This window comes from Liolophura sinensis, chromosome 7 (assembly GCF_032854445.1).
Source record: "Liolophura sinensis isolate JHLJ2023 chromosome 7, CUHK_Ljap_v2, whole genome shotgun sequence".
NCBI lineage: Eukaryota > Metazoa > Mollusca > Polyplacophora > Chitonida > Chitonidae > Liolophura > Liolophura sinensis.
In genome coordinates this window covers 41588372-41615331 of record NC_088301.1, presented here as the reverse complement: position 1 = coordinate 41615331, position 26960 = coordinate 41588372, and the positions used below count along the sequence as shown (strand labels likewise).

At 38.8% G+C, this 26960-nt stretch overlaps 2 protein-coding genes across 2 annotated transcripts; one reads left to right on the top strand and one right to left on the bottom strand.

The window, feature by feature from the left end:
- Nucleotides 1–694: 694 nt before the first annotated feature.
- Nucleotides 695–14180, top strand: LOC135470421 (uncharacterized). The gene is made up of 8 exons (XM_064749351.1): nt 695–1024; nt 3844–3969; nt 4257–4423; nt 5451–6338; nt 7592–9016; nt 11231–11513; nt 12012–12676; nt 13097–14180. Exons 1-8 carry the CDS (start codon nt 742–744, stop codon nt 13385–13387), a joined length of 4128 nt encoding a protein of 1375 aa, XP_064605421.1. The 5' UTR covers nt 695–741; the 3' UTR covers nt 13388–14180.
- A 1032-nt stretch (nt 14181–15212) lies between these two features.
- LOC135470532 (uncharacterized) lies at nt 15213–24879 on the bottom strand. The gene is made up of 4 exons (XM_064749536.1): nt 24722–24879; nt 17714–17792; nt 16870–17030; nt 15213–16541 (listed from the first exon to the last, which is right to left on the bottom strand). The coding sequence occupies exons 1-4, from the start codon at nt 24783–24785 to the stop codon at nt 16369–16371; spliced, it is 477 nt and encodes a 158-aa protein (XP_064605606.1). The 5' UTR covers nt 24786–24879; the 3' UTR covers nt 15213–16368.
- Between the last annotated feature and the right edge of the window lie 2081 nt (nt 24880–26960).

The window sequence follows — 26960 nt, the reverse complement described above, 5'->3', positions numbered from 1 at the left end:
ACTGCATCTCTACCAAGAATGAAAAACTTTAAAAGTTTAATATCTGTTTGGCCAATCAGAAGATTGTAATCAAATGCAGGTATGTATACAATGGTTATAAATTAATGAACATATCTGGCAATCGAGGTAGCATTTGGGCTGTAGACAGCGACTCTCAACGTGCATTATAACCATTCCACTTTACAACGGCCAAGGAAATATTAGGAGCCCAAATGTTTTTATAGACAATGCGATACTGGGACAAATGTACATAGCTGTTCTGTACACGATATAAAAAGAGAACTGCACGAATGGCCGCAAGCCACACATATTTGATTTGTTTATGTGTCAACCATTCAGTGTGGCGGATAGACGAAGGTAGTAGGTTGACATTACACTCCCTACGAGTTTAACCGGCAGAGAATGTTCGAATACAAAGTCTATACATTTGTATTATAAGGGGCTCCGAATACATCTTCATACTGACGACTAAATCCCGGATGTACTGCGCTTCTCTTAATAACCCGTGTGACAAACATGTAGCAAAGGAAGTTCACCGAAGCGTTCACCAGGCTGTGTAGGTCAAGCAGTAAGAGTAAGCTTTATAGAAGTAGTTAGCAAACATATAACTACTCATTTAGCTTGAATCAACTCACTGGTGAACGTCATCCATCATATATGCTGTATATTAACACGCCAGTCGGTAACTACATCGTTTGCCTTACACCTGAGGGTCCAAACACTGATGTGAGTTAGCTAACTATGTATCGACAAGGTGTGTCAACATTAATGCTATTAATAGTTGCCATACTCTGGACTCCGGGTTCGGCGATCACTGAGTCTTGCCAGTACAGGACATACAATGAGCCGGGAGATGTGAACTTCGCTGTGATTTCCAGCTTGAGGTCGCCTGAGCCCAACGCCACTTGTGGAGACGTGTCTTACCGTTCTCTTCAAGCTCTCCTCGCGATAAAGTATACTCTGTCCAAACTTAACAGTCCCAGCTCAGTGAACAACCAGTCCTTCATCCCAGGCGTGCAGATAGGTGAGATCTCCCTATAATTACATTTTTGTAAACTTTGGCCGGAATTCGAAATAAAAGCCATTATTACATAAAGAAATTAATTAATTAATGTTTTAACATAACGTTAGCAATGTTCTATGAGCTTAAATGAATGTTATAAGTAAATATAATGCTCTAAGAGAAGAACGCAATATTCTAAAATATGAAATGAAATGTTCTGTATTCAGAAATGTGTTCTAACAAGGTTAATGCAATGGTATAACATCAGAAATACAATGGACTTAGATCAGAAATACAATAATCTATCGCAGTAATTAGTTTTAACCGGTCCAACAGACGGAAGACTCAAACAACACATTCAAGCACAACTGTCATGTTGCTTTACTTAGGGGAATTCCCTTTGATTTACAAGCAGCTAAAATAAGGATCATCTTAGTTCATTTCGTACATTTTCCCCTGGCAATGAATCTCAGTGAGATGTCCGGCCACTATTAAACGAAAAAATATTATTTTATACAAATCCTAAGTTGAAGTCTACAACTTTCGTGTTTCGAGTCAACCTTTCATTCTAGACCGTTATTTCAAAATACATGTGTGACTACTTGCCTTATTTATACCCTCGTATCTTGCGGCTAAACCCTGTGTTTCTTAGTATTAAAACCTATCACCTGTAGAAATTAAGTATGGCGAAATTCCTCTGAGCTTTCAGTTTGTTCTCTTTTGCTTTGTATTGTCTCTCAGTGTTTTCTTTAATGTCTTTTGTGCAACAAAGCATAGTTTTCTTTTATATCCATTGCCTTAATTGCCATTCACAATGTCTACTACATGTATGTATAGAACAAGAGATGATTGTCTTTCTGTATATGTGCTGGGTATGGAACAAGACATGACTGCCTTTCTGTATATATGCTGTGTACGGAACAGGACATTATTGCCTTTCTTTATATATGCTATGTATGGAACAAGACATGACTGCCTTTCTGTTTATATGCTGTGTATGGAACAAGGCTTAATTGCCTTTCTGAGTATATGCTGTGTATGGAATAAGACTGTTACCTTTCTATATGCTGTGCATGGAGTAAGACTTGTGCCTTTCTGTGTATATGCTGTGTATGGAGTAAGACTGTTGCCTTTCTGTATATATGCTGTGTATGGAGTAAGACAGTTGCCTTTCTGTGTATATACTGTGTATGGAGTAAGACTGTTGCCTTTCTGTATATATGCTGTGTATGAAGTAAGACTGTTGCCTTTCTGTGTATATGCTGTTTATGGAGTAAGACATGACTAGCTGTGAATGCTACAAGGTCTGGTTGCCTTTATGTTTGTCTACTGTACATGGAACAATACGTGGTTACCTTATGTATATCTACTGTATATTGTATCCCTGTATGGGAGTTAGGTATGGATCAAGGTATGATTGTTTCCCTGTATGGCAGTAAGGTATGGAACAAGACACGGTTGTCTCCCTGTATGGAAGGTATGTTTGGAACAATATATGATTGTCCCCCTGTAAGGGAGTTATGTATGGAACAAGACATTATTATTTCCATGTATTGTAGTTATGCAGTTAGCTATGGAACAAGACATGATTGTTTCCCTGTATGAGAATTAGGTACGGAACAAGACATGATTGTCTCCCTGTATGACAGTTAGGTATGGAACAAGACATGATTGTTTCCCTGTATGGCAGTAAGGTATGGAACAAGACACGGTTGTCTCCCTGTATGGCAGTTAGCTATGGAACAAGACATGATTGTTTCCCTGTATGGGAATTAGGTATGGAACAAGACATGATTGTTTCCCTGTATAACAGTTAGGTACGGAGCAAGACATGATTGTTTCCCTGTATGGCAGTTAGGTGTGGAACAAGACATGATTGTCTCCCTGTATGGCAGTTAGCTATGGAACAAGACATGATTGTTTCCCTGTATGGAAGGTATGTTTGGAACAATACATGATTGTCCCCCTGTAAGGGAGTTATGTATGGAACAAGACATTATTATTTCCATGTATTGTAGTTATGTAAGGAACAAAACATGGTGGTCGTCCTGTATGGTAGCTATGTATGGAACTAGACATGATTGTCTCCCTTTATGTAATTATATATTGAGCAAAACATGATTGTCTCGCTGTATTACAGTTATGTATGGAACAAGACATGATTGTCTCCCTTTATGAGAGTTATGTAAGGTACAAGACATGATTGTCTTGCTGTATTATAGTTATGCATGGAACAAGACATGATTGTTTCCGTGTATTGTAGTTATGTAAGGAACAAGATGATTGTCTCCCTGTATGACAGTTATGTATGGAACAAGACATGATTGTCTTCCTGTATGGTAGTTGTGCATGAAAGAAGATATGGTTGTTTCCGTGTATTGTAGTTATGTAAGGAACAAAACATGATTGTCCCCCTGTATTGTAGTTATGTAAGGAACAAAACATGATTGTTCCCCTGTATTGTAGTTATGTACGGAACAAAACATGATTGTCCCCCTGTATTGTAGTTATGTAAGGAACAAAACATGATTGTCCCCCTGCACAAAAGTTATGTAAGATACAAGACATGATTGCCTCGCTGTATGGTAGTTATATAATGAATAAAACATGATTGTTATGTATGGATGATCGATAAAGTGTTGCCTTCTTTTATATCAGCTTTGATTCGATGCGTATGGCTTGCATCAGAATGTATTTTGTGTCACTTTAGGGCAATAAAACAGTATCTGGTCACAACAGTACATTGTATTGAAATAGGAAAACTTTTTATGTGGAAAAAATGATGTACACACATTAAAATATGCTAAATCATCAGGGATAAAATTAATCGTTTATTACAGGAATCACAGTGTTCGATGACTGTGGGAACGATAAATATGCGCTTGCTAGTGCGACGAGCGCCATTCGGAGGCAGTTCTCCTCAAAACTGGTTAAGTGTGACAAGCCGCGTGCTCCACTATTCGCAGGTTGGTATTTTTAAAAACTTAAATAATGATAAAGGTAACACATTTTTTAATCTGCAGATTAACACATGAAAGTACCAAATAAATTCATAGTCATTTCTTTAAGGGGAAAAATGGCTTTCAACTTTTTTTCCTTAACCTTTTACTGGTCAATTCGGAAATTAAATAGCCTTCAGTCGTGGGGTCAACGGTTGTAGCTGTCAAGGCAACGAAGGTGAGGGGTGGAGGGTGGATTCCTTTGATTGTAGCTTTCTTTGACTGGTGTTTGGCGGACATTCCGTATGTTTCAGGTTTCCTCGGTCCCACAAGGAGCCAAAGTGCCACGGCTGTGTCGGGTCTGCTAGACGGTACGAGGATTCCTTTGGTCGGCATGGCCACTACACTCTCAGAGCTCAGCAATAAGACCAAATACCCAAACGTTCTCAGAACAGCCGTGTCCGACGAAAAGCAGTCCAAGGTCAGGAAAAATTAATAAATCCCCCAAAAACACACATTCATAATATTTGTTGACTGTAAGCTGTAAGTAGCTTTTGTCCTTCGAAACTGACCGCCAAGAGTGCAGTCTAGAGTTTTGTTTTGGAATGAAAAAAGAAACCTATTTTCAACATATCTAAAAAATGACTGATTAATTTGGAACTATACTATGTGGCTGATTTTTTTTCATGAATATTCCTAAAAGCGGAGTAGGGTAACTCTCATCGAACAACACAGCTGCGAGACTTACTGGAGACACATCCCTAAATGTATCGGATTGACTGTAAAGAACATTTGAGGAGGCTGCTGCAGTAAAGTAGACCCTGAAAATGTACTTTATTTGTCAGTTTGTGTTATTGCTATGGGCTACTTTTGGTTAGGCCAACCTAAGAAAAGGCTAGCTAACCAATTTATGCTACGGAAGATTTAAAGCACGTGTGCAAATGTTCCTTAACGTCAATCCAACACATTTGGGGCTGTTTCTCTCCGTAACTCGCACTGTGTTACCCTACTCCGCATCTTGAATATTCCATATACTAGTATATGAGATAGCCATGCAATCTGTACTCTAGTCTGTAGCTACTATGCTTTTTGTCCTGGGAGTATCGAAATAAGTTGGGCCCGAGAATTCAGTATAAACTCAAGCTTTCAAATGCTCAATAAGGCAGAACGCCCACGTATACAATGAGTGGATTCTGACCTGCAATCTTTTTACACAAAAGGGAGATGAAAGCCGCACTCATTAGTCAAGAGCCACTCGTATGCAGCGAGAGATACTCTGTTTCTGTTTATCTACCTGTGGGTTAAATTCTTGGCATCATATCTTTTAATGTGGGTTATTTACTTCACGAAGACCTGAGAGAAAGACGATATCAAATTTTTTCGGGATACTGCAACCGTTGAAAGTTTGTGCTTCTGTTTGTATTATGCATGTCAAACTGTACTAACGTATCACCCACTCATTTTAATCTTAAGTTCATTTCTCAATAATGTCTGATTTGCCTTTCCAGGCAATTATCTCTCTTGTCAAAAGGCTAGGTTGGACAGTGATTGCAATATTACACACAGAAGATAGCTATGCAACCGACCTGTCTTCCTCAGTACAGCGGCTGGCCAAGCAGAATCAGATTTGTGTCCTCCGTGTGCTGAGTATAGACGACCTACGAGGTATAAACGAAGCCATCAAGATCCTGCTACAGCAGCAAGCAGAAACGGCCGACAACTCTCTGGGAGTGGTGTACTTGGGACAGGGTGAATGGGTCAAATTCTTGATGAACAGACTTTGTACTGAGTACAATGACAAAAGAGTTTCGATCGGCAACTTGAAGTGGATACTACCAGACAGCGTTGGGACGAGCACAGAAATCATTAACAGATTCGACTGTTCTTCGCAACAGGGACATCTGCGATCAGTCTGGAGTATATCTCCTACATCTCTACCGCTTGTTGAGTTCAGGGAAACTGTTCGCTCTGAAATGCTCAGAGCCAAAAATAATTTTTCAAGTACGCCAAATCAGTGGTTAAGTGAGTTTATCCAAACTTCATGTCAACCACCTTTTGCTGAGGCAGGGTGTTCCGAGTTCAAACAAGGCAGCTATATTCCGTCTGTAATTCATGCTGTGTATGCTATGAGCTTTGCGCTCAAACATGTGCATGATAAGTCATGCAACGGAACTCCAGGAATTTGCGATGGACTCAAAAGTAAGCAAACCATAGAACTTTTGAACGAGGTTCGCAAAGTTTCTTTTCAGTATGCCGATCTTGATGCCAGGCACACTGTCCCTGAGATGGCGATAGCCGGAACCAGCATATCTTTTGATGATCATGGCGACATGACCCACAGACAAGAGGAGGAGATTTTCGCCATAAACAAATTCTCAGAGCAGGATTTCATAAAGGTATTTCTTAGCTTTTTTTACATAGATAGTTTTTTCTCTTTTGCATGCGAAATCACCATACACATTAATAATTCGTAGTGAAATAGCCACAAGGCTGTTGTGACCGTCACAACATCATAAATTGTTTTATATATCCAATGGACTATCAAAAATTGTTTAATATATATCCAGTTGACCATCAGAAATGGTTTAATTTATATCCAGTTGACCATCAGAAATTTTTTAATATATATCCAGTTGGCCATCAGAAATTGTTTAATATATATTCACTGAGCCATCAGAAATTATTTAATTTATATCCAGTGGATCATTAAAAATTGCTTAATATATATCCAGTTGACTATAAAAATTGTTTAATATATATCCAGTTGACCTTCAGAAATTGCTTAATATATATCTAGTTGACCAACAGAAATTGTTTGATATATATCCAGTTGACCATCAGGAATTGCTTAAAATATATCCAGTTGACCATCAAAAATTGTTTAATATATATTCAGCGGACCATCGGAATATATTCAGTGGACCATCAGAATTTATTTAATTTATATCCAGTGGATCATCAGAAATTGTTTAATATATATTCAGTTGACCATCAGAAATTGTTTGATATATATCCACTTGACCAACAGAAATTGTTTAATATATGTTCACTGAGCCATCAGAAATTATTTAATTTATATCCAGTGGATCATTAGAAATTGTTTAATATATATCCAGTTGGCCATCAGAAATTGCTTAATATATATCCAGTTGACCAACAGAAATTGTTTGAGATATATCCAGTTGACCATCAGGAATTGCTTAAAATATATCCAGTTGACCATCAGAAATTGTTTAATATATATTCAGTGGACCATCAGGAATTGTTTAATTTATATCCAGTGGATCATCAGAAATTGTTTAATATATCCAGTTGACCATCAGAAATTGTTAGACATATATCCAGTTTCCCAGATATAGTGTTTTGTTTAATTTAACACAATATCGAATATTACAACACATACAATTTCATAATTCTGGATCATACACATACACATGTATATATATATACTTACATTTTTTTAAAAATGTTAGTCATTATGATTGTATTTTGACTATTCTACTATTCTAGTAGACCAGTATGTGGTCTATATATGCATGGATGAATAAGGTACCAAAGGGAATTTTACTTTCAGTTTGAGAGAGCGAGCTATATTTGCTATCCTTTCATTTGTCGGTTTTATGTGTACCAATAATACTAATGTTTACAGGTCGGTTCCTACTACGAGAATGGAAGACTGGATCTAAATCAAAGCACAAAGAGTTTGTCCCGATGTGGTAAGATCTGTCAAGGATGCGTGCATGACCCTGGGTTTGTCTACCTGCCCGGAGAGATTCTACTAGCAGGTTTCTTCTCACTCCACTGGGCTCCTCCAGAAGAAGAACCTTTTGGGTGTGGAACGTTTCGAACTGAGGTCCACACTGTTATTTCTGTGGAGGCCTTTTTCTATACCGTTAGAAAAATGAGACAGGAAACTGGAAAGAATTTCGGGGCAATCATATTTGACGACTGCTATAGCTTTTTGAAAGCTGATTCTATAATCTCGAAATACTTCTCAGGGGAAACTCAGTTGACTGATCCAAAAACGGGAGATATCATCGATCTATCTAAAGTTGTGGGAGTAATCGGTTCTGAATCCAGCTCAGTTTCATTGCCACTTGCAGAAAGCTTTACACGTCTACGATTACCTATCATCAGTTATGCTTCAACCTCCCCAGATTTGGACGAAAAGGGACTGTACCCTTACTCCCTCAGAACATCTGTTAGTGACAGGAATAGTGTAGAAGTTATTGTCGCGCTGATCAAGCATTTTGGTTGGACTTATGTTAACATCGTTTACAGTAACAACAACTATGGATACAAGGCCATGTTGCTTACTGTCGAAAAGGCAAAAGATCAAAATATTTGTGTAGCAAAACCTATTCCAATTAAAGTAACACCAAACGAGAAAGATCTTACTGATATAGTGAAAATTCTCAACGCTAATGTAGCCCGGGTTGTCGTTTACATTGGACTGGAAGAAGATTCAATAGCTTTTCAAAAGATAATACAATTTCAAAAGCTCGATTTGGTATTTTTAGCGCTTGAGGACTGGGCAGTTTCTCTTAGACCTAATCTTGGTGCTGAACAGGCAACGGTTGGCTCCATTGTTGTACTTCCAATGGCTCCAAAATTACCTTGGAACGACTTTCCTGAATATCTAACCAAAGTGCCTACTTCGTGGACGAATACATCTTTGTGGTTTGACATGTTTTGGCAGAGTCATTTTAAGTGCAATATACCTGAAAGATTTCAAAATCGATATTCGATAGACTGTAACAGCAATCTTTCAATTAAGCTGTCAACGGCACAATCTTGGGCAAGGCAGTTTAGGGTGGGCAATACCATAAATGCAGTGGCTTCGATGATAACAGGTATCTTTAAAGCACATAAGTTCCTCTGTCTGACTCATTCAGACTTTGCTTGTCAAACTTTGAAGCAAAATCCGGCGAACGTCACAGCATACATCAAAAGAGTGAGCCTCGGAGCTGAAGATCAGAGTTACCGCCCTTTTAAAGACGATGGGAACGGAAACGTGAATTTCCGCTTGCTTAATCTTCAGAGGCTGACCAATGGCTCTTACGTATATGTTCCGGTAAGTTTAAATCCTAATATAAACGGCAGAGCTGGCAAGCTGTGCACAAAAGTACACATTCGGGTGTACATGGGTACTTAAAATGAATGTTGTTAGATAAAATTTCTTTTTTGTTTTGGCATACATCGTTGAACTATTGCAGACTGGGTGTGTTTATCTGGCCGATCGGTTACGCAGTAAAAACGATACCAGGGGTAAATCAACCATTCAGCTCTTCATTAGAGTATCTGATAATTAATTAATTGAATTTTGTTACAGCATATGGTAAATGCCATTTCCTAAGATGACCTCATCGAGCAATCATAACCGGTATTCCAAAATCTTATCAATTTTCAGTGATTCAATTATCACGATGTGTCACTTTTCACTGAAACCTTATTTTTTAGTATATGAAAGGAAATTAATCTATCTGACCAAGCATCTTCCCCGAAGCTGACTATTGTATACAACATGAGACTAGATCATAGAGAGTAAAGCCAGAGAAGTCATGAGAGCATGATAGCTGGCAAATTATATTACCGGTTAAATTAGGGTTATATTATAACTGTTCACATCCATATGTATATGCTCATGAAGTAACAACGTTTCCTAGCCCCATTGCTTAAGAAGAATTAGGTAAAGAAATGCAGTGATCTTATTTGCAACTTTAATATTAGACATCACCAGTCTAAAATTACTGATACTGTCGCGTTGTCATCACATTAATATACAATCACAAACTTAGCTGTAGCGTGTTGTATCTCTATGCATTATACTACCTATACTACCTATTCCTGTGGGCTTCGCTGTTTTCAGCATGTGGCAACGTTACTACTTTGTATCAAATAGTAAAATAGCCATACAACAACAGTAAAGCAGTAAGTAAAATAGTATTGCTTCTCTTCATGTTCGGTGCAATGTGGCCGTACGCCAACCAAGCACTGTGAGGCATTACAAAAAAAAAGCGTTGATATTGTTGGTCAGGGTTTTTTTTTTGCAATATTTTTGTTGCTGTAATTTTGGTTGTTTGATGGAATTCTTGCTCAACATTGCATCTAAGTTATTTCCCTAGACATACTCTCAATATGTTCATTTAACGACTGGTGGTTTTACCAAGAATTAATCGTTTACTAAAAGTGAACACAAAGAATAAACATAGAAAAAATGATACAGGACACAGTTATCACAAGAGCATTTTGAAAAATGCTATAAATATTTGAGAAGATGAAGTTCAGCATTGGGGATATGGCACTGGCGAAAAATTCGTTCCGAGTAGCCATATTGAAAAAGCCCCTATGAACTTAGCCAATCACTAGCCCTGAAAACGTCCCGTGATAATTTTGCCGTTACGTCAAAACACCTAATAGCCCTCGATTTTCAGTGTGGTTTCTTATAATGGATAGACAAATATCGATGCAGTAAACCAAATTTTACGGTCAGTTTAAGTGTTAAACTGATGCATTTTGAAGCACACATTTATGAGCAAGGAACTGAGAACGACTGACCGTGTCACAGTGCGTACATGTTGGGCAGAAGGCAGCAGTAACTTGTCCTGGTGAGCTGGCAAAAAAACCGCCAAGGGAGAATCTTTGCGTAAGAAAAATATTGTGACTTTGCGTTATTTTTCCTCGGCAAACTCATTTATGACGAAAATATCTTGCCAAAATCTGAATGAAAGGGTCTGTTATTAATCAGAAGGTGATGCTAGGTTCGGTAAATTCCTTAAGTCGGTACAGCCAGCTAGGCCAAATCCTTACACCCATGCAAGAAGGCGGGCAGGACCACTAAAACACTGCCCTTGTGTCCACGAACATCGCCCTAGCCGAGCATCAAACTAAAGAAACATCGACCCCTTGAACACGGAACAGAGCTGATACTCATTGGTTTGGTATCAGGCGTTTTTGTTTGCATTTCTCATTGTCACATTGTTTAATACCGATGGTACGGGAGAGTTTCTACAGGTTTTGTGACGTCACGCTATATAGCTATAACATGGCAGAATGGCCTCACCAAGTGAATGCCTGGTTACTGACGATTGTTTGCTAGTTATTTTGTTGTTAAGTGGGGTAGAGGTTTTTAACTATTTTTAGAACATTTCTGGAATACTACTTTATTAATTAATTCAGCTTTAGTGGTAGACTTTATGTTCACTTTAAAACATAGCTAACGGTGTTTTGAAGATGTAAACAAAAGACGTCCAGAGATTCAAACTGTAAAATATTGTGTTTTTTATAGGTAGGCAGCTATGATACATTGACAGGGAAACTCCAGCTGAACGAGAATAGCCCTGTGAAATTTTATAAAAACAACAGAGAGGTCAAAAAAATAGACGGGAGCTGTACTGTGCAAAAAATCTGTCGGATGTGTGAAGCTTCTACATCAACTGGCGAGTCTGCATTAAGTTCATCTTCATGCGATAGCAACCATCTACACGTGGCCATACTTGTTATTTTGTGTATTCTGGTTGTTTTGGTGGTGGTGATTCTTGTATTTATCATCCGGAGGAAACACAATAAAGGTATGTAACAGGTAACTTTACGTAATATACCATGTACAAATCATAAGACAATCTTCACTGAACTAAAACCACGTGTGATAATCGTCTTCTGGTCCAACATTAGTGGAATAGTATAGCTTATTTACATTCTTACTTTAATTTATCTACAGTTTTTTTTTCAACTGCATAACAAAGCTGACATTGCAGCATTTTAGAAGCTAAAATGTCTATATTCTTGAGACATTATTTTCATTTGTCGTGTTATTTTTGTCTGCAATAGCTTCTTTCGGGGCATAGAATGTGCAATTATCGACATCATGAATATACTATAAACGTTTCTCTTTTTTTCAAAACACCTAAATAATATTTGGATGCAGTGGCCATAACATACATCCATCGTTGGCAATGAATGTGTAACAATTTATTTATTTGAAAAACGGATGGCCTGGTTTTGAGCAAGGCTTGGAAAACCATGGAGACTGGGTTTGATATTGACAGATATTTTTGTTCTTATCTCAGATGTAGTGATCGACAAGACAAATGGTACAGTTGTCATTCCGGAGAGAAGACATCCCTCTGAGGAAGTTAACCCAAATAGAGTTGCTAACTCTTTTTCTCCGTTCCAGAACCCGCCTTCTAACTACAATTCCAGTTATCTTTCACATAATCCAAATGGTACACTAGAAAATATTGATGGTAGAGGAACAATTATCCCCCAAGGGGCCTTCTCCGTAAACCAGCAATATAATCCAACAATTCAAAGGGCACATGAAAGTCAATATCTTAATCCAGCATCTCTAATTTCAAGTAGTAGTAACACAGAAAGCAGATCTGGAACTTCTAGCCGAAAGCAAACCCAACACAAGACATTAGATTCTCCTAGCGGTCCCTCAGATCGACGTTACCTTCGGCTCGGGAATTCAGATACTACATTTCCCAAAGTTCTCAATGACCTCCCCACACACCAAAACGTATCAAACACACCCCCTACCCTAAATGTGTACACACATCCGATGCGAAATCAAAGACTTGCAGCACAAAACGACATTGACCACAACACTCACCCTAAAACTATTGTGGGTACCGTGCATCAGGAGATGAAAGAGCCACGAGAATCAGTAAACACGTACGTTAACATGAAGACGAGTAGCCGTCCAGACCAAAACACTGAGCATGACCTCCAGGTAAGATCATTACTAGACGACTATACTAAATGACATACATACTCCAAATTTAATACAAACGGCATATAACTGTTGTCATTTCATAATATACAATTCTATCAGTATATATTAAACTATTTATTATTTTGTCATTTGGGTAACATTCGCAACCTGTGCTGATTGTTCAAGTAACGGATCTGTAGCGTACTGGGTTATTTTGAAAATAAAAGCTTACAGCGAGGAGAGTAAAAACAGAGCAGAGACTACAGTGTGGCAGTTCGCAAATGGTCATTGTGCAACCAATGAAAAGCGGTCTCTTTTCAATTTGCCTCAGTAACATTTACGAAAAAAGTAGTTCCGTACTTGAATAAAGGTACTTATTGGCATGGATATTGCAGGAAGTAGTATCTCCCAAATATATCTATTTGAGTTGTGTTGCAGCTAAACACTTCTGATGAGGCTAATGCAACCCGTTCCAGTTCAGATTTCCAGTTGTCGAATGGAGTAAGAGGCAACAGCGGAACAGAAAACCCTGACGATGCCCCTGTGACTTTGCCATCCACAAAAGCGTCATCTACGATTCCAGTGGTTGGATCGGCACCCCCAGGTTCACCCTCCTCTACGTTTATCTCCACTTCTTCAGAGAAGCCGAACAGTGAACAGAGATTGTCATCATTCAAGACTAGTACTCCAATTGACAGACTGTCTGATTTAGATACAACTTGTGTGTGATGTGTACAATTTATTCTTTTAAAAGTGACTTTGCATTTATAAACCTTTGCATTTGCCTTGGTTGGACATACCTGGTTGGACTTTGCAGGCCTTGTGTTTATATGCGTTTAGCTGAGAAACCACAAATGCATGACTACCCTGCCCGATTTTACCGGATGGCGATCTTCGGGTGAAATATTGCAGACTGTATAGATTGTAGTAAAATATCAGTGATGTAAATATGCATATCACGTAAATAATGTGCCTTTACCCAAGTGAAAGTGAATTTTAACGTAGCATATTCAGTATCTGGATTTCTCGACTAAACTTTCGTTGGCATTAGATGCAGGTATCTGTTGTGTGCGTGTGATTTCCGTATTGGTTTGCATGCATGTTATTAGTAAATTTATTTTTAGGCTGTACTTTGGCCAACCTGTTATTCACGGAAGTAGGCCCACCTTCAGTGTGACTGACAGGTTATGACACATCACCGCAGAAACCAGATCTTCCATTCAGAATTAGATCTATTTTACACACTGCGAAATAGAAGAATTTCGAGACGAACTAAGAGAAACTGAGATCGAATACTTCTACATCAAAATACCACAAACGTGCTAGAGACAGGTTGGCCGTTACTGGCACATTAAGGACATGTAACATAGCTATTGTGACACTTCAGGGGCACCAATTCAGAAAGCTTAGTCTCTCACTGTCGCAAAGACGAACTGTTCGATAGTCTCGCAAGTATGTTCTAATTTACCAAGTGTCTGATGGCATTTGAAACCCATTAATAAAAGATCTGCTGAAGTTCAAACCAGACTTACTTATCTCGGGGTCCAATATAATTGGCCAGTCTTACATCCGCTTGCATGGCCAAGCTTTATTTGATTGGTGTTTTACGCCGTACTCAAGAATATTTCACTTATACGCCGTCGGCCAGCATTATGGTGGGTGGAAACCAGGCACAGCCCGGGGGAAACCCACGACGATCCGCAGGTTGCTGAGACCTTCCCACGTACGACCGGAGAGGAAGCCAGCATGAGCTGGACTTGAACTCACAGCGACCGAAGCCAAGCTCTATGTCAGTATTAAGTAGACGTACCTACGATTGGGTATCGGGCCCTGAGATGCATAAACCGGGGTCCGAGTTAACTGACAATCACTGGCCCCGATCTATCTGTTAGAGTTTCCAAACACCACCGCAAAACAAGTAACATTACACATGTTACATGCCATTGGTCATTTGTCTTGAACCCCGATATAATTTTCTCTGATGAAGGCCGAGCAATAATTACTACAGCCCTAAATGTTTACAATTGCCACAAATTTAACACTCGGCCGTTGGTATGAAATGTGCCAGATCCATAAGGCTCCTAATTCTGGCGGTTTACTGACATTACATCAAGAAAAAACAGATTGTCTGCATGGATCAAGTTTGTTCTCTCCAAAATTTTATATATGGCTCTCCGCTGCCCGAGGAAGCTCTTCGTCGTCAGTTCAGACATTAAGCACTCGGTTGGCGGGTGTTTGAGGTCGAATTACCATCCTGCTGGCCTTTAATAACATTATGAGAATGTGTAGATCTGTTGAATGTGGACCCCCTGCTACAATTTGGTGGTCTCCATAGGGGATTTTCGTAGTTTCGTATATTCACCGTTATCTGACCGCCGGGTCTGAAAGAATCACCTTGAAGCGAAATATAGTACATATTATGCATCGAGGTATAAGTCGGCCTAATAAAAATTCTACCTGTTACTCCTCTGGTTTCAATTAGTAAGACGTGCAGTACAAACAACAAAAACAGCTGGTCTTGGTCTTATTTAAGGTAAGGAATGAAAGGCAGTGATTAAAAAATCTTATCAAAAAGTTTATTTTTGAAATATAACAACATACGTTTTCATATCACAGATGTTGTTAGAATAAATTGGCTGTAGCGAATCACTGGTATCTTTTATACATACAGACACAAGTGACATATAAAATCAACCCATTGTAGCGTAAAAGAGACCACACTGTATACGGATATTCATTCTATTCAAAAGTGAGAAGGGACAGGATTAAAGTTCATTTAACGAAGTTAAAATTCCCATTTCCAACGGGTTTCAGGTGAAAGTTTTCAATCAAAGATTTCCTGTGTTAAGAAAATATGGTTGATTTCAGGGAAATCAAGTGAGGAGATCGCAGTAAAATTTTAGTGAACTGGAGGATTAACTAGGGAAAATCAAGAGAGGAAGGACTTGAGGATGCATTAGGGAAAGTCGAGTGAGAAGGGACAGGATTAAAGTTCATTGGGGCCAACTAGAGAAAATCAGGTGATGAGGGGAGCAGCAAAATCCATTGAGGTTGCCCTAGGGAAAATCGAGTGAGGAGGGACTAGGGAAAGTCGAGGGAGGAGGAGGCGTTGGATAAAACATGGGTGTATACGCACGTCTGAAATTACGACTTATTTATATGGCATAACGCTTATGGAACATTTATCACAGTTTCTAAAATCGGTAGGAAGGTAAGATTATCTGGATAAGTTCCCTGTGAAAGGTACAAAATATGTCACATCTGTTGGCAATGACCGGGACTGGTTTAATCACAATAGGGAGATGTTTTGGCACCTGTATCCTTAGGCCACTTACCCTCATGGTGTACGCAAACACACATAATGCTAACATGCAAACATTCATAAACAAAAGCACTGATAATATATAGTAGATATTAAAATTCATGTACAAATAGGGATAAAATGAAATCTGCAAACCGAATGTACGACCTAAGGGCATATTGCCTGTCAGCATGTAGAAAGAACAGTACAACAAAATCAATATATGGAACGTGTTGAGGGTAAATGTAATTATTATAAGCAAGAAAGCGGGTGACTCATCGAAGGACGCAGAAATAATAATAGACTGCATAAGCATAAGTTTTGGTATATCTTGTATTCAACACGTTTAAACATCGTAAGTGAGCAGTTATGTGTACAGAGAAGCACACACGCTGATCCCAGTCACCCATCAACCCAATGTTGGCGGTTTGGGTGGGCCACTGTTGGGGTAAGATGGAGGAAGTCCGGAAGTAGGCACAGCTCCTGGTGGCGGGTATGCTGGCGCAGGGTAGTTCGGATAGGCGCCGTATGCAGGTGGAGGTTGGGTGTAACCTTGCATTGCATAGCCCTGTTGGGCAGCAGCTGTGCAGAAGAGAAAGAAGAATTTGTTGTATTTGTTGCATAAACAGACTATCGCGTTTCATTCATTAGAAATATGACTGTCTACTTATTTGCGAGAAGGAAAGGTGGTGGGAAGTTTGATGACCAGAGGCTATCGCCTAGTTTTTAGTTTTGTGTTTTTATCGATTGTTTTAAGCCATTTTAAACACTTTCAAGAGGCTTGTTCAGACAAACTAAGCAAACTTATGCTGTTTTTGTAAACTATGCATTTTGCATTTTAATTTGGACAACAGAGTTTACTGAAGGTGTAAATAATATTTGCAACAGAAGCGTAAAAATGTTGCTTTACTTGTGGTGACAACAGCTACGTTGCCGGCCATGTTTGGGTTCCTGACAACAGTGCCTCGGGAAGAGTTCGATGTAGCTTTAATGCAGCAAACCACACAGGCAGCAATACACAACCCCACAAACACAATGCAGCCGATCACAATGCCAGCAATGGTGCCACCACTGAAATAGAAACAGAATGACTCATACAAGTATTTATTTATTTATTTATTTTGATTGGTGTTTTACGCCGTACTCCAGCAAGTGATTTTTTTTTAAATTTCGCACATACAAAAATCCATTAAGCATTAACGGCCTGCATTAGTTGCAAGTACCTAATTCGAGCTACGAATTCAAAAGCAAAATAAAGAACGGCCTATTTTCAACTTAATTAGCCAGCTTTCATATACACAATTTCGGATTGTGTATAAACTCATTGCATTGAGGCTTTCTTTAGTTCTTAAAAAAATCGTTGAACTTAAGGTTATTTGTAATGGAAAGAATATGCAAACATGCATATACATTTATTTATTTATTTCATTGGTATCTTACGCCTCCGTGGCTCAGCTGGTTAGCGCTCTAGCGCAGCGTAATGACCCAGGAGTCTCTCACCAATGCGATCGCTGTGAGTTCAAGTCCAGCTCATGCTGTCTTCCTCTCCGGTCGTACGTGGGAAGGTCTGCCAGCAACCTGCGGATGGTCGTGGGTTTCCCCCGGGCTGGCCACCGTCGTTTAAGTGAAATATTCTTGAGTACGGCGTAAAACACCAATCAAATAAATATATAAATAAATCTTACGCCGTACTCATGGATATTTCACGCATACGGCCGGCATTGTAGTGGAAAGAGACATGCATATATACTTACGCCAGTGAGTAAGAGTAGTAGTAATAACAGTAGTAATAGGAGTAGTAGTAGGAAAAGTAGCAGTAGCTCGCATCGCACCCTGGAAATAAAAGACGAGATGGTATAACTGAATCATCAGCAATTAACAAGACTACAAGTCTCTTGAGATAGCGTTAATATCAAAAATAGATCAGTGCCACAAAGTATCTTTCTGCCCTTGTCGCAATACTGAAAAGCAAGTTATAGAAATCCTGATGCATTGTCTATTTCTACATCTCGCACTGGTGATCCTTCACTAATACGAAAATCATGAATTGAATAAGGAATGTTAGAAGTTAGAATGCATACAAATCTGGCGCTTAAGGCTTTTTAAATCAGTGATTTCAGCTTCCTGAAATCGACTTTGTGTGACAACACACAAAAGCAGGGCAAGTGACCCTCATACGGGTCCCTCATCACTCCCCATTCGTTCAATTGTCAAGATTGCAATAACATGTCCTTTGTTCAAATATTGACCTCCACCAACCCTTCCTCCACCTTCTATGTCAACCCTACTGCACTAGGAGGCCTTATGGGGATGGTGGTTCAGCCCCTCTTTCTGGCAAATGCGACATTCCAATATTACAGAATTCTTTGATAATTTTCAAATCACATTATTACTATCCAAACTGAATTTTGTATAATGTAGTTGTATTAATGTTGATTTGAATTTCATAGTAACTGTATATTCAATGTCGGATGTAATCTTATTTCAAAGATTGCATCCTTTTATTAAACTGTCGCACATGTGACCTCAGTCAACTCATCTCCGTTGTTATCTCCCTTCATTCGTTTATGTATGGAACATATATGACTACATTATCATCGTGGATAATGTGCGAACTCGTAAAACAATTTGAGCGTATATTTTCAGACATACTCGCTACATGCATATAGTCAAACTAAACAACATTTTGACACAAGTGTAAAAGTTGAAGACTTTCAAAAGCTTTACATGGTGGTTTTGTAAAAGACACCACAAGCGGCAATTGATCGGGGCAATCCCTTGCACAGAGCAATGTCTTGAAAATTTCCGACTTTACATAGGTTAGGTCAAGCATGGTCAATTAACTTTGCTTAATGCAATAACACAGCATGACTTAAATAAGCTGCCCTCTTGTGCTGATTAATGAAATGTTGCACAAAATACGTGTCGCAATATAGCCAAGTCAGTGTAATATGCCGTTGCATCCATATGATCATACTTTTGTTAAATATCCCCAATCTCACATAAAGTTAGAAGAATCACAGTCCCTAAAACAAGGCTATACCAAACAGGCTGAAATTTGCAACTTAATTCCTAAAGATTATAAACTTGTACATGGCAATATGATAGTTTTTCAAAATGTAATTAAAGGGAACTAAGGAAATCGATACTTATTCCAGACCATCCTCAAACCTTCTTCTGGAAGCTAAATTCTCTCCATACCGTTTCATAAGGCTATAATTTTCGCGAAAATAATGAAAGTCAAATATGCAGGAGGAAAGACTTTCGCACGTATAATCCTATTTTTTCGGGGTCCATCTTTCATTAGACCAACGGGTCATTTTCATATATTGTAAAGGGTTGAAATCTTCTTTGTCTGCTCTACGGTACTGCCATGTATATGAACACCTAGGTATTGCGAAAGAGCCATTGGTTGTAAGGTCTGTATACATTCACGACTGTTTTTCTCGTTGTCACGGGATAGGACTATGTAGGTCAGTGATTCATAAAACTGCTCAAACAAGTCTTCCGTTAACGCATGCAAGTAGTCTTTTCACTTGTGATTTAAGTACACTTTTCCAGAAAGGGCGCATGCATGACTGTTCCTATTTTAATTTCTGGTAAACAACAAAGTTTCCTTTATATATACCTACAGGATGAAATAAGTGTTTTTCTTGTTTGTTTTTTTTTTTTTTTTTTTTGGAAAGTTGAACATAGATCATGATGCAATGGATACGCACGTTCGTCAACTTACTATTAAATAGACTTCAACCACATAGGGTACTCAACTTTTCAAATATGATTCCAAGTATAGGTTATAAACCGTGAAGACACCACATAGAGACTGAAGCATGACCAGGTCGTTATATACATAGTGCGTGATTTGTGAAGAATATTTTCAGTTCTGATACACGCAAAACTTTTAGAACATGGGACGTTTAAAAAAACAATGTCCAAAGTTCAGAAAGTTCTAAAACAAATCAACACTATAGGCTAGTTGTGTGCGGCTTTTGCCGAGGATATTCCATCAAACGCCCCCTCTCTAAGTTTCTTGAATTCTGCAGTGAGTACCACTGTTTACTGATAAATATGGACAGAGCGTTCAAGATCCCAGGGCGATCTGCGTCATAGCTGAATGATAGCTGAATTTCGCTTAACCCCCGGGCTTGGAGTGATATAAGCGTCCATGGTTACTACATCATACAGCGTGGAACTTTTAAGAATAGTTGCAATCAAAGCGCGACAGAGACACTATATAAGCATTCGACCTGGAAATCAGTCATTACGGAATGTCTTGTGCAGGAATATTTTCTGGCAAGTCACACTGATCAAGAATGTCCTTCACCAGCCATCATAATGGTTATTGTTGGCATAATGCAAAGTCCTCTTAAATTAAGGTCATCATTTTTTTTGAGCTCTGAAGAACGATTGAATGACGAAAAATTTTAACCCCTGAAATGTAACAAACGTAACAGACCACAGCAGACAGAATAAGCCAGAACTGAGATGACCATGAGGCAGTTAACAATTTTTCGCTCGTTACCGCTGGAATGCAGCCTTGTCAATTTACCCCAGTTATAGGGTTTTATTCTAACTGTATCTTAAAGCATAACTGAGTTTTAAAAAAGTACAATACTGTCTGTCGCAATTTATTAGACGTCACTGGTCCATAAATACTCAAAGACTGTGTTGTCATCCCATGTAATAAACAATCACATGAAAACAATCCGAAGGGACAACGGACGCTTAATCCACAAGCAGTATTATGTAGGATTATGTGGTTTATCTGGGAATACACGTTTCCAGATCACTATCAAAAGCCAACAGTTATCACGAATGAATGTGAAACGCTGAACGTGCCTGACAATTCCTGCCCCCCCCCCCCCCGATCCTTTTGAATTGCTTTAATTTTATTATATGTTAAATGTGATGACAATACAGCATTTTGAGTAATTATAGGCATTAACATTTCTGCATTTTATTTCCCTAATTCTGTTTAATCTATGGTGCTATGGGAAAATTCTGCTTAATCCATGGTGCTAGGGGACAATTCTGCTTAATCCATGGTGCGGGGGGGGGGCATATAAGTTGCTACTATTTAAGCATTTAAAATGGACAGTTAGAATAAAACCCGTTAGCCCAACCTCTGCTGCTCAGCACCCATGGTCACAGCCTTATAAGGCACTTAAAAGTGAGGGAGAATTCATGCAGAATATTCTTGAACATGATATTCATTGTAATAGTTGGCAACTGGAGAAGTAACTGTTTAGTAACACTTAAAGTACAAACCTCTTTATGACGTGAGATCTAATAAAACACTTCCTGTTTGAAACACAAAGTGGTTGTCACGTGTTCTGAAATCCAATGCCACCGTGTATAACGTTCATCCTACTAGACGAACAGTCAAAGAAAATGCACTGAGCAAGATAATTCTGGCAGGATAGACGCTTTTGGCAGAAACCCAGATCTCCCAGTTCGCCAAAAAGTTTTCGTCTTCTCTAAACTCTAAACTCTAAACTTTACCAGAAGCCTGTCCAAATATTTCAACTTAGGTACCATCCAACTTATATTCGTGACCTGTTTCGAAATGGATCAAGGAAAAATTGATACATGGTTTCACCATGACATATAACAGGTCATATTCGAGTTTCTGGCCGTTTCGCCGTCTTTGGACAAAATGTTGGATACAATTATTCCGATACTTTTGGTTTTAAACAATTTGTCTGATCTAAAATGGTTCATCATACTGACTGAAACATGATACATGCCTTCACCCTGGCAAGTTACAGGTCTAGTTTCGGGACTTTCTATTAATATGTGCCGTTTTGCTTCTATTGTGGTTCTATTGTCGAAGCTGCATGGAACCCTATAGTCCATGCTTGGAATATAAAAAAGTTTTGTTTTCGAACAGTGCTTTTGGTAGTTTTTGTAGAAAACTGCAATCGCAACTCTTTGAAATTTGGCGTCAAAATTCTCACGGATATTACCTTTAATAGTTTTGGGACTTTTAAGTCACTTAGTTTGGTGGCCACTTTGTATATCGAGATTCTGGACACTTCGTCAATATTTTTTATTTACAAGAGAAATGATGGAGGCCTTGGATAGATTAACCTTGACGAGCTAGTGTTTGCAGTAACTTGTGACCTTCATTGAAATCGCCACACAAAACACTCACGATCTAACGATCTCACAGCCCTTGTTGACATCATACCATTAAACATAATAGGTGTAAAAGTAAAATGAAATGTCTACGGGATCTGCTAATGCCAACTCTTACATATCTCATTTACTTCAAGCCAAGCACAAGCGATAACAATGTGATATCTGCCAAACTGTCTCGATTCCGTTTCCAGGAGGCCCAGCATCTGCCACCATGGCTGTCTGTAAAGCTATTTCTGTCTCACCCCTTATCTACACACTGTAACCAATACTCGGTTCTTTCCATCCTTCGGCAACATTACTATCTTATCGTGGAATGATTTCCCATTTCACCTCATCACTATACACATCTGTCCTGAAATTTTCAGATCAAAAAGATCCGACAAACCCATGGTTCAAAAGGACCGAAGTATATGAGGAAGCTTAAACTTCGTCAAGAATTTACCCTAATTCTTCAACCTTTCATCCACCACGGGGACCAATATTATGAAACATTCTAAGAGAACTATAGGGTTAAGAGAAATAATCTGCGCAGTTTTATGAAGTTTGCATCTTCAGTGACACAAACAAATCATTTTTCGCATCCTTTTCTGGAAAAAGTGCTTTACAGGTTGAAAAGATTGAAGATTTACAGTAGATCGTCTACCAATTTACCAATGTTGGTGACGATAGACATGTCACCAGTGAAATTTACCTCAGTTGGGGTCGATGCTGCTTCTTGCCTTCCATGCCTTTCTTACAGAGGACGAATTCACAGTATTACGTAGAAAATAGAGTACTTCATTTTATAGTGGAGTTTACACCGGGTTCTACTGATTACATAGCAGATAGCGGAACTGCTTATTCTATATTTTATCTTAACATTCGCCGGTATTTCTTTCACCAAGTGACCAAATGTTCATACTACATCATTTTTTTGGAAAGCGAAGAAAGCTTATACCCAATGAAATGGACGCTCACTTTTTAAAAATTATTGTTGACTTCTCTCCATCTGCAGCATATTGAAACAAAACTTTTCTGAATTTGAGGCAAACAGGTCAAGGCAAATCTTTCTGCATATGAGCTTGAAAATTTCTACCACCAACAAACACACCGAAAATGTCGCCAAGGACATTTTAATCTGACTGAAAATATTCTATCACACACTATATTTTCAGCCATATATATTTTGGGGACTCTGCTTCACATGATAAGATTGTCCAGCAGTTGCCAGTCAGTATTACCTTCTCCAACCATCCCTCGTGCTCATTCGGCTTATAAATGTTAACTACTTCTTAACTTCACTTTGACGAATAAATGACATATTCATCATTCTAGGTGTTATATTTTCATGAACCATGAAAAATCGCCCAATCGCGTTGGATATGCCTTTGCACAAATGTCGCACTTGTAGGTATAAAGTGATTTTGACACTAAATCGCTTTGAATGAAATCTGTTTAGTTCTGCTGTATCACATTTTACTTCGGGTTGACACCTTGGTCAGCGTCCATTCCTAAAAAAGACAGGGTATACGTACGTTTTGGCTGATATAAGAGAATACGTACAAAATTGAGGAAGTTTGAATCTACTGACCATTCTCACGTGCGGATTTTTGTGCCAACATAAATCGAGTTAACCAATGATGATACTTGCGTTTGGGGCGACTGTTTATATTAGCTTAAATGGATTCGACTGTGAGCATTAGCTAAAGTAAATCTTCTACAGACTAAAAAGAAATATTTACTACGTTCCATATACTTCCTGAGGTCAAGCTGTTTTTCCTTGTGTAGCTTTATTTGTGGTTTTTCATGTAGGAGCATACTAAGGGAATTAACCACGTGTAAAAGCCCTATTTAATAACAGATAAATTAGAAAGAATAAGCTTACACGTACTAATATACACACTAAAATGACTTCGACGCAACATTTGCATAACAACTCCACCCCTAACCCCCGTCCTATACATTTGTCCCACAACACATGTATATATAACGTACAAAAGCTGTAGGCTAAAAGCCAACCACTGAAATCTTGCATACCAGGTTGCTGGGCTATAGACGAGAATTGATCACGAATCCAGCCTTGGCCAGATCCACCAAGCAATGTATATCTCCGCAGTGTAAAAAAATTGAACACTGACCTATTTTTTAACTTGATAAACATACACTGTTCTCTTAATCACACCGGAGTATACATCATATTATTAGGACCGGTGGGCGTTATAGTTCACTTTATGCGGCACAAAATCATACCAAGCGCGTCCCAGTCAGCTGAATATATAGTGTTAAAGTTCCAGTCTTACTTACAGCTTATTTGATTATTAGTTAACCATGTCAGGGATAAACTAAAGCAAATACTTTCGATATTAAAGTGCGATTTTTTGATAACCGAACCTAAATCTAATCTCATTTACCTTTGAGATGCTGTTGAACTTTAACGTTCAGCTATATATGTGTATGTATGTGGGTACTTTTTTAAGGCCTATACACAGCCCACAGCATTTATGCGTGTTGTTATACGTTGTCAAGTGTGGTATACTGTACGGTTCAGTGATTCAAGTTTGTTCGAAGGCTTGTATACTTTAGGTTAAAAAGGTGGATTCTGTCTTCCAACATCTCTGTAACTGTGATATAAGTGCACCCACCTTTAATCAGCAGACTCAGTAAGACAAGGGTCATCTGGCTCACGAGATTTGCCATGGTGGTCATACTTCTCGCTCTGTCCACTTGTTTCCGTCTTGCTAGTCGCGCTTAGGTAAACACGCACACACTACACTGGGTACCGGCCAACAACCGCCTACTGGTGACGTCAAAGCGTGCACATGTGATTGCTGCTATTCACCTGGACTTTGTGTGAGGGCAAACAGAAAGTAAATCATGAAACCAGTCACAGTCGTCCTTTGAATACTGAAGTCGTGTTGTACTTGTGTACACATATAATTGTACAACCATAAGCGTACAAGCTGAAGCATTTGTGCCTACGATAGTCGCAGATGTGTGTCTTATTCATGATATAAAAATTTTATTTCTTGAAATTCAGTTAACCTATATGCAGTAGTTACTTCAGTCGTGTTACGGGCATGGTTATAATGAGGTCTTTCAAGGACATCATGCTGGTGTATTCTTTCAACTTTATGTAACATTCCCCAGTGACATGGGTCTGGACCAATCGCCACGCCCATGGTGTCAACTGAAATAGCCAAGAATTATATATGTAAAAAGTTCAGAACTACCTCATGGATTCACTGACGTAAATGTATATGAATACCGAATAGCTTATAAGCAGTGTGTGTTCAATAAAGACGTCTACGAAAGAATATATTTTGTGAACGGGAGTCACAGATCGTGTAGTGTATTAAATGCTCCATGCTGCTATACGCAAGTACACGCATGGTCCACTCATACACATGTTGTAAGGGTTCATGAGCTTTATTCAAAGCGCCTTTGCCAGTTTCTAACAGGGAATCAATAATACACAACACATTATAATACCTCCGAGTGGCAACAGCCTGGGTTATGAAATAGCTTCACGATTTGTGACGGAAAATATTCAAACTGGATTGCTGTCAAAACTGTCCATTGAAAAGACAGGCTCATGCAAGCCTGTCTCATTGTCGATAACCCTTTCCAACTTGCATAAACAAACTTGTTTCCTTATTTCTGCTTGGTTTTGGGGGGATGCCTTACCGTGAGGAGAATATATGGTACGACTACCAAACATTTCCACATTAGTCGACCTATAGTTACATATACATGTATATATTGCTCCATGAAGACGTAAGACAAAGATTACTTGCACACAATTAATTCGATTTCTGACCGACTCTTATCTGTATGTATGAGCGAAGGTTTAAACACAATTAAGAGGCTTGTCCACAAACATTGTATGAACTTCCCTATCCACTCAATGCCCATTAAAATCGAATCAGTGATACTGTGTTCAAGTAAGAGTTACGTCCCTTGCACTATGAATCAGATTGTTCAAAAATATGTGCCTGTTCTATAGGCTTATTGTTATTAAATTGATCAAAACACATTTTATGCCAGTAAAGTGTTGCTCGGATATGATTTCTACGAAAATTGTGCGAAGAATAAATACTATATTTCATCCGTATAGTTAAGCTAGCCATCTCGTCCGGCCATATGTTAATGGACGTGCTTGACGTCCAAATGGTTCTGATTGCCTTGGGATGGCCTGGTGTATGTATGTGTTGAACTACACACCCCTTTTTAATTGTATTGCTTGAAGCTGATACAAACACGGCGACGATGTTGAGGAGAACGAGCCTCGGGAAAAGCTCCAAAGCCAGGTACATAGCAATTTTCATGACGCAAAGGTGTACGCCCGGCAAACGCTAGCTGGACTCGAACATATGGCCTCCTTGGATATCGATTTGTGGTCGGAAGAGATGGGTTCTACTCCAGCCTAATTCGCATTTTCTGCATTACAGTTGTACTTATAATATACACCTTTTTGCGGTAGTGGGTTATATTACATAACTTTAATTTTAGTCTTTAGTTAAAAGTTAAGAAAGCTGTTGTAAACATAAATTATTGTCCTTACTTCTTCTCAAGGAAAAAAGTTAAGAAAGCTGTTGTAAACATAAATTTTTGCCAATTTTTTCACCTTAAATTGAGTGCAATGACTTTTTGTGAGAGAGTGTGTCTTTACGATAACTTACTAAAGGAGAAGTACTACTAATGGTCTAACGCCCGGTTGTTATCCGTGTATGCATGTATTGATTGTGCATTTTGGTCGCCAGTGAGCAAGGTCTTGCATGTATATGTTGTTGTCAACGACACGCATTGCAAGCTGATTATCACACCGCATTATGAAAGGTGACTAGCGTGTTGAAATACGGTCATGTGTGACGCAGTAGACCA

What these genes read in the sequence shown, in the direction of transcription:
- LOC135470532 (XM_064749536.1), bottom strand. Translation starts at nt 24,785, where the DNA reads ATGACCACCATGGCAAATCTCGTGAGCCAGATGACCCTTGTCTTACTG. An exon ending in ACTGAGTCTGCTGATTAAAG is followed by an intron (nt 17,793 to 24,721) that starts GTGGGTGCACTT and finishes TTTTATTTCCAG; the next exon opens with GGTGCGATGCGAGCTACTGC. An exon ending in CGTAGCTGTTGTCACCACAA is followed by an intron (nt 16,542 to 16,869) that starts GTAAAGCAACAT and finishes TCTTCTGCACAG; the next exon opens with CTGCTGCCCAACAGGGCTAT.
- LOC135470421 (XM_064749351.1), top strand. Translation starts at nt 742, where the DNA reads ATGTATCGACAAGGTGTGTCAACATTAATGCTATTAATAGTTGCCATA. An exon ending in GCGTGCTCCACTATTCGCAG is followed by an intron (nt 3,970 to 4,256) that starts GTTGGTATTTTT and finishes CGTATGTTTCAG; the next exon opens with GTTTCCTCGGTCCCACAAGG. An exon ending in CAGAGCAGGATTTCATAAAG is followed by an intron (nt 6,339 to 7,591) that starts GTATTTCTTAGC and finishes TAATGTTTACAG; the next exon opens with GTCGGTTCCTACTACGAGAA.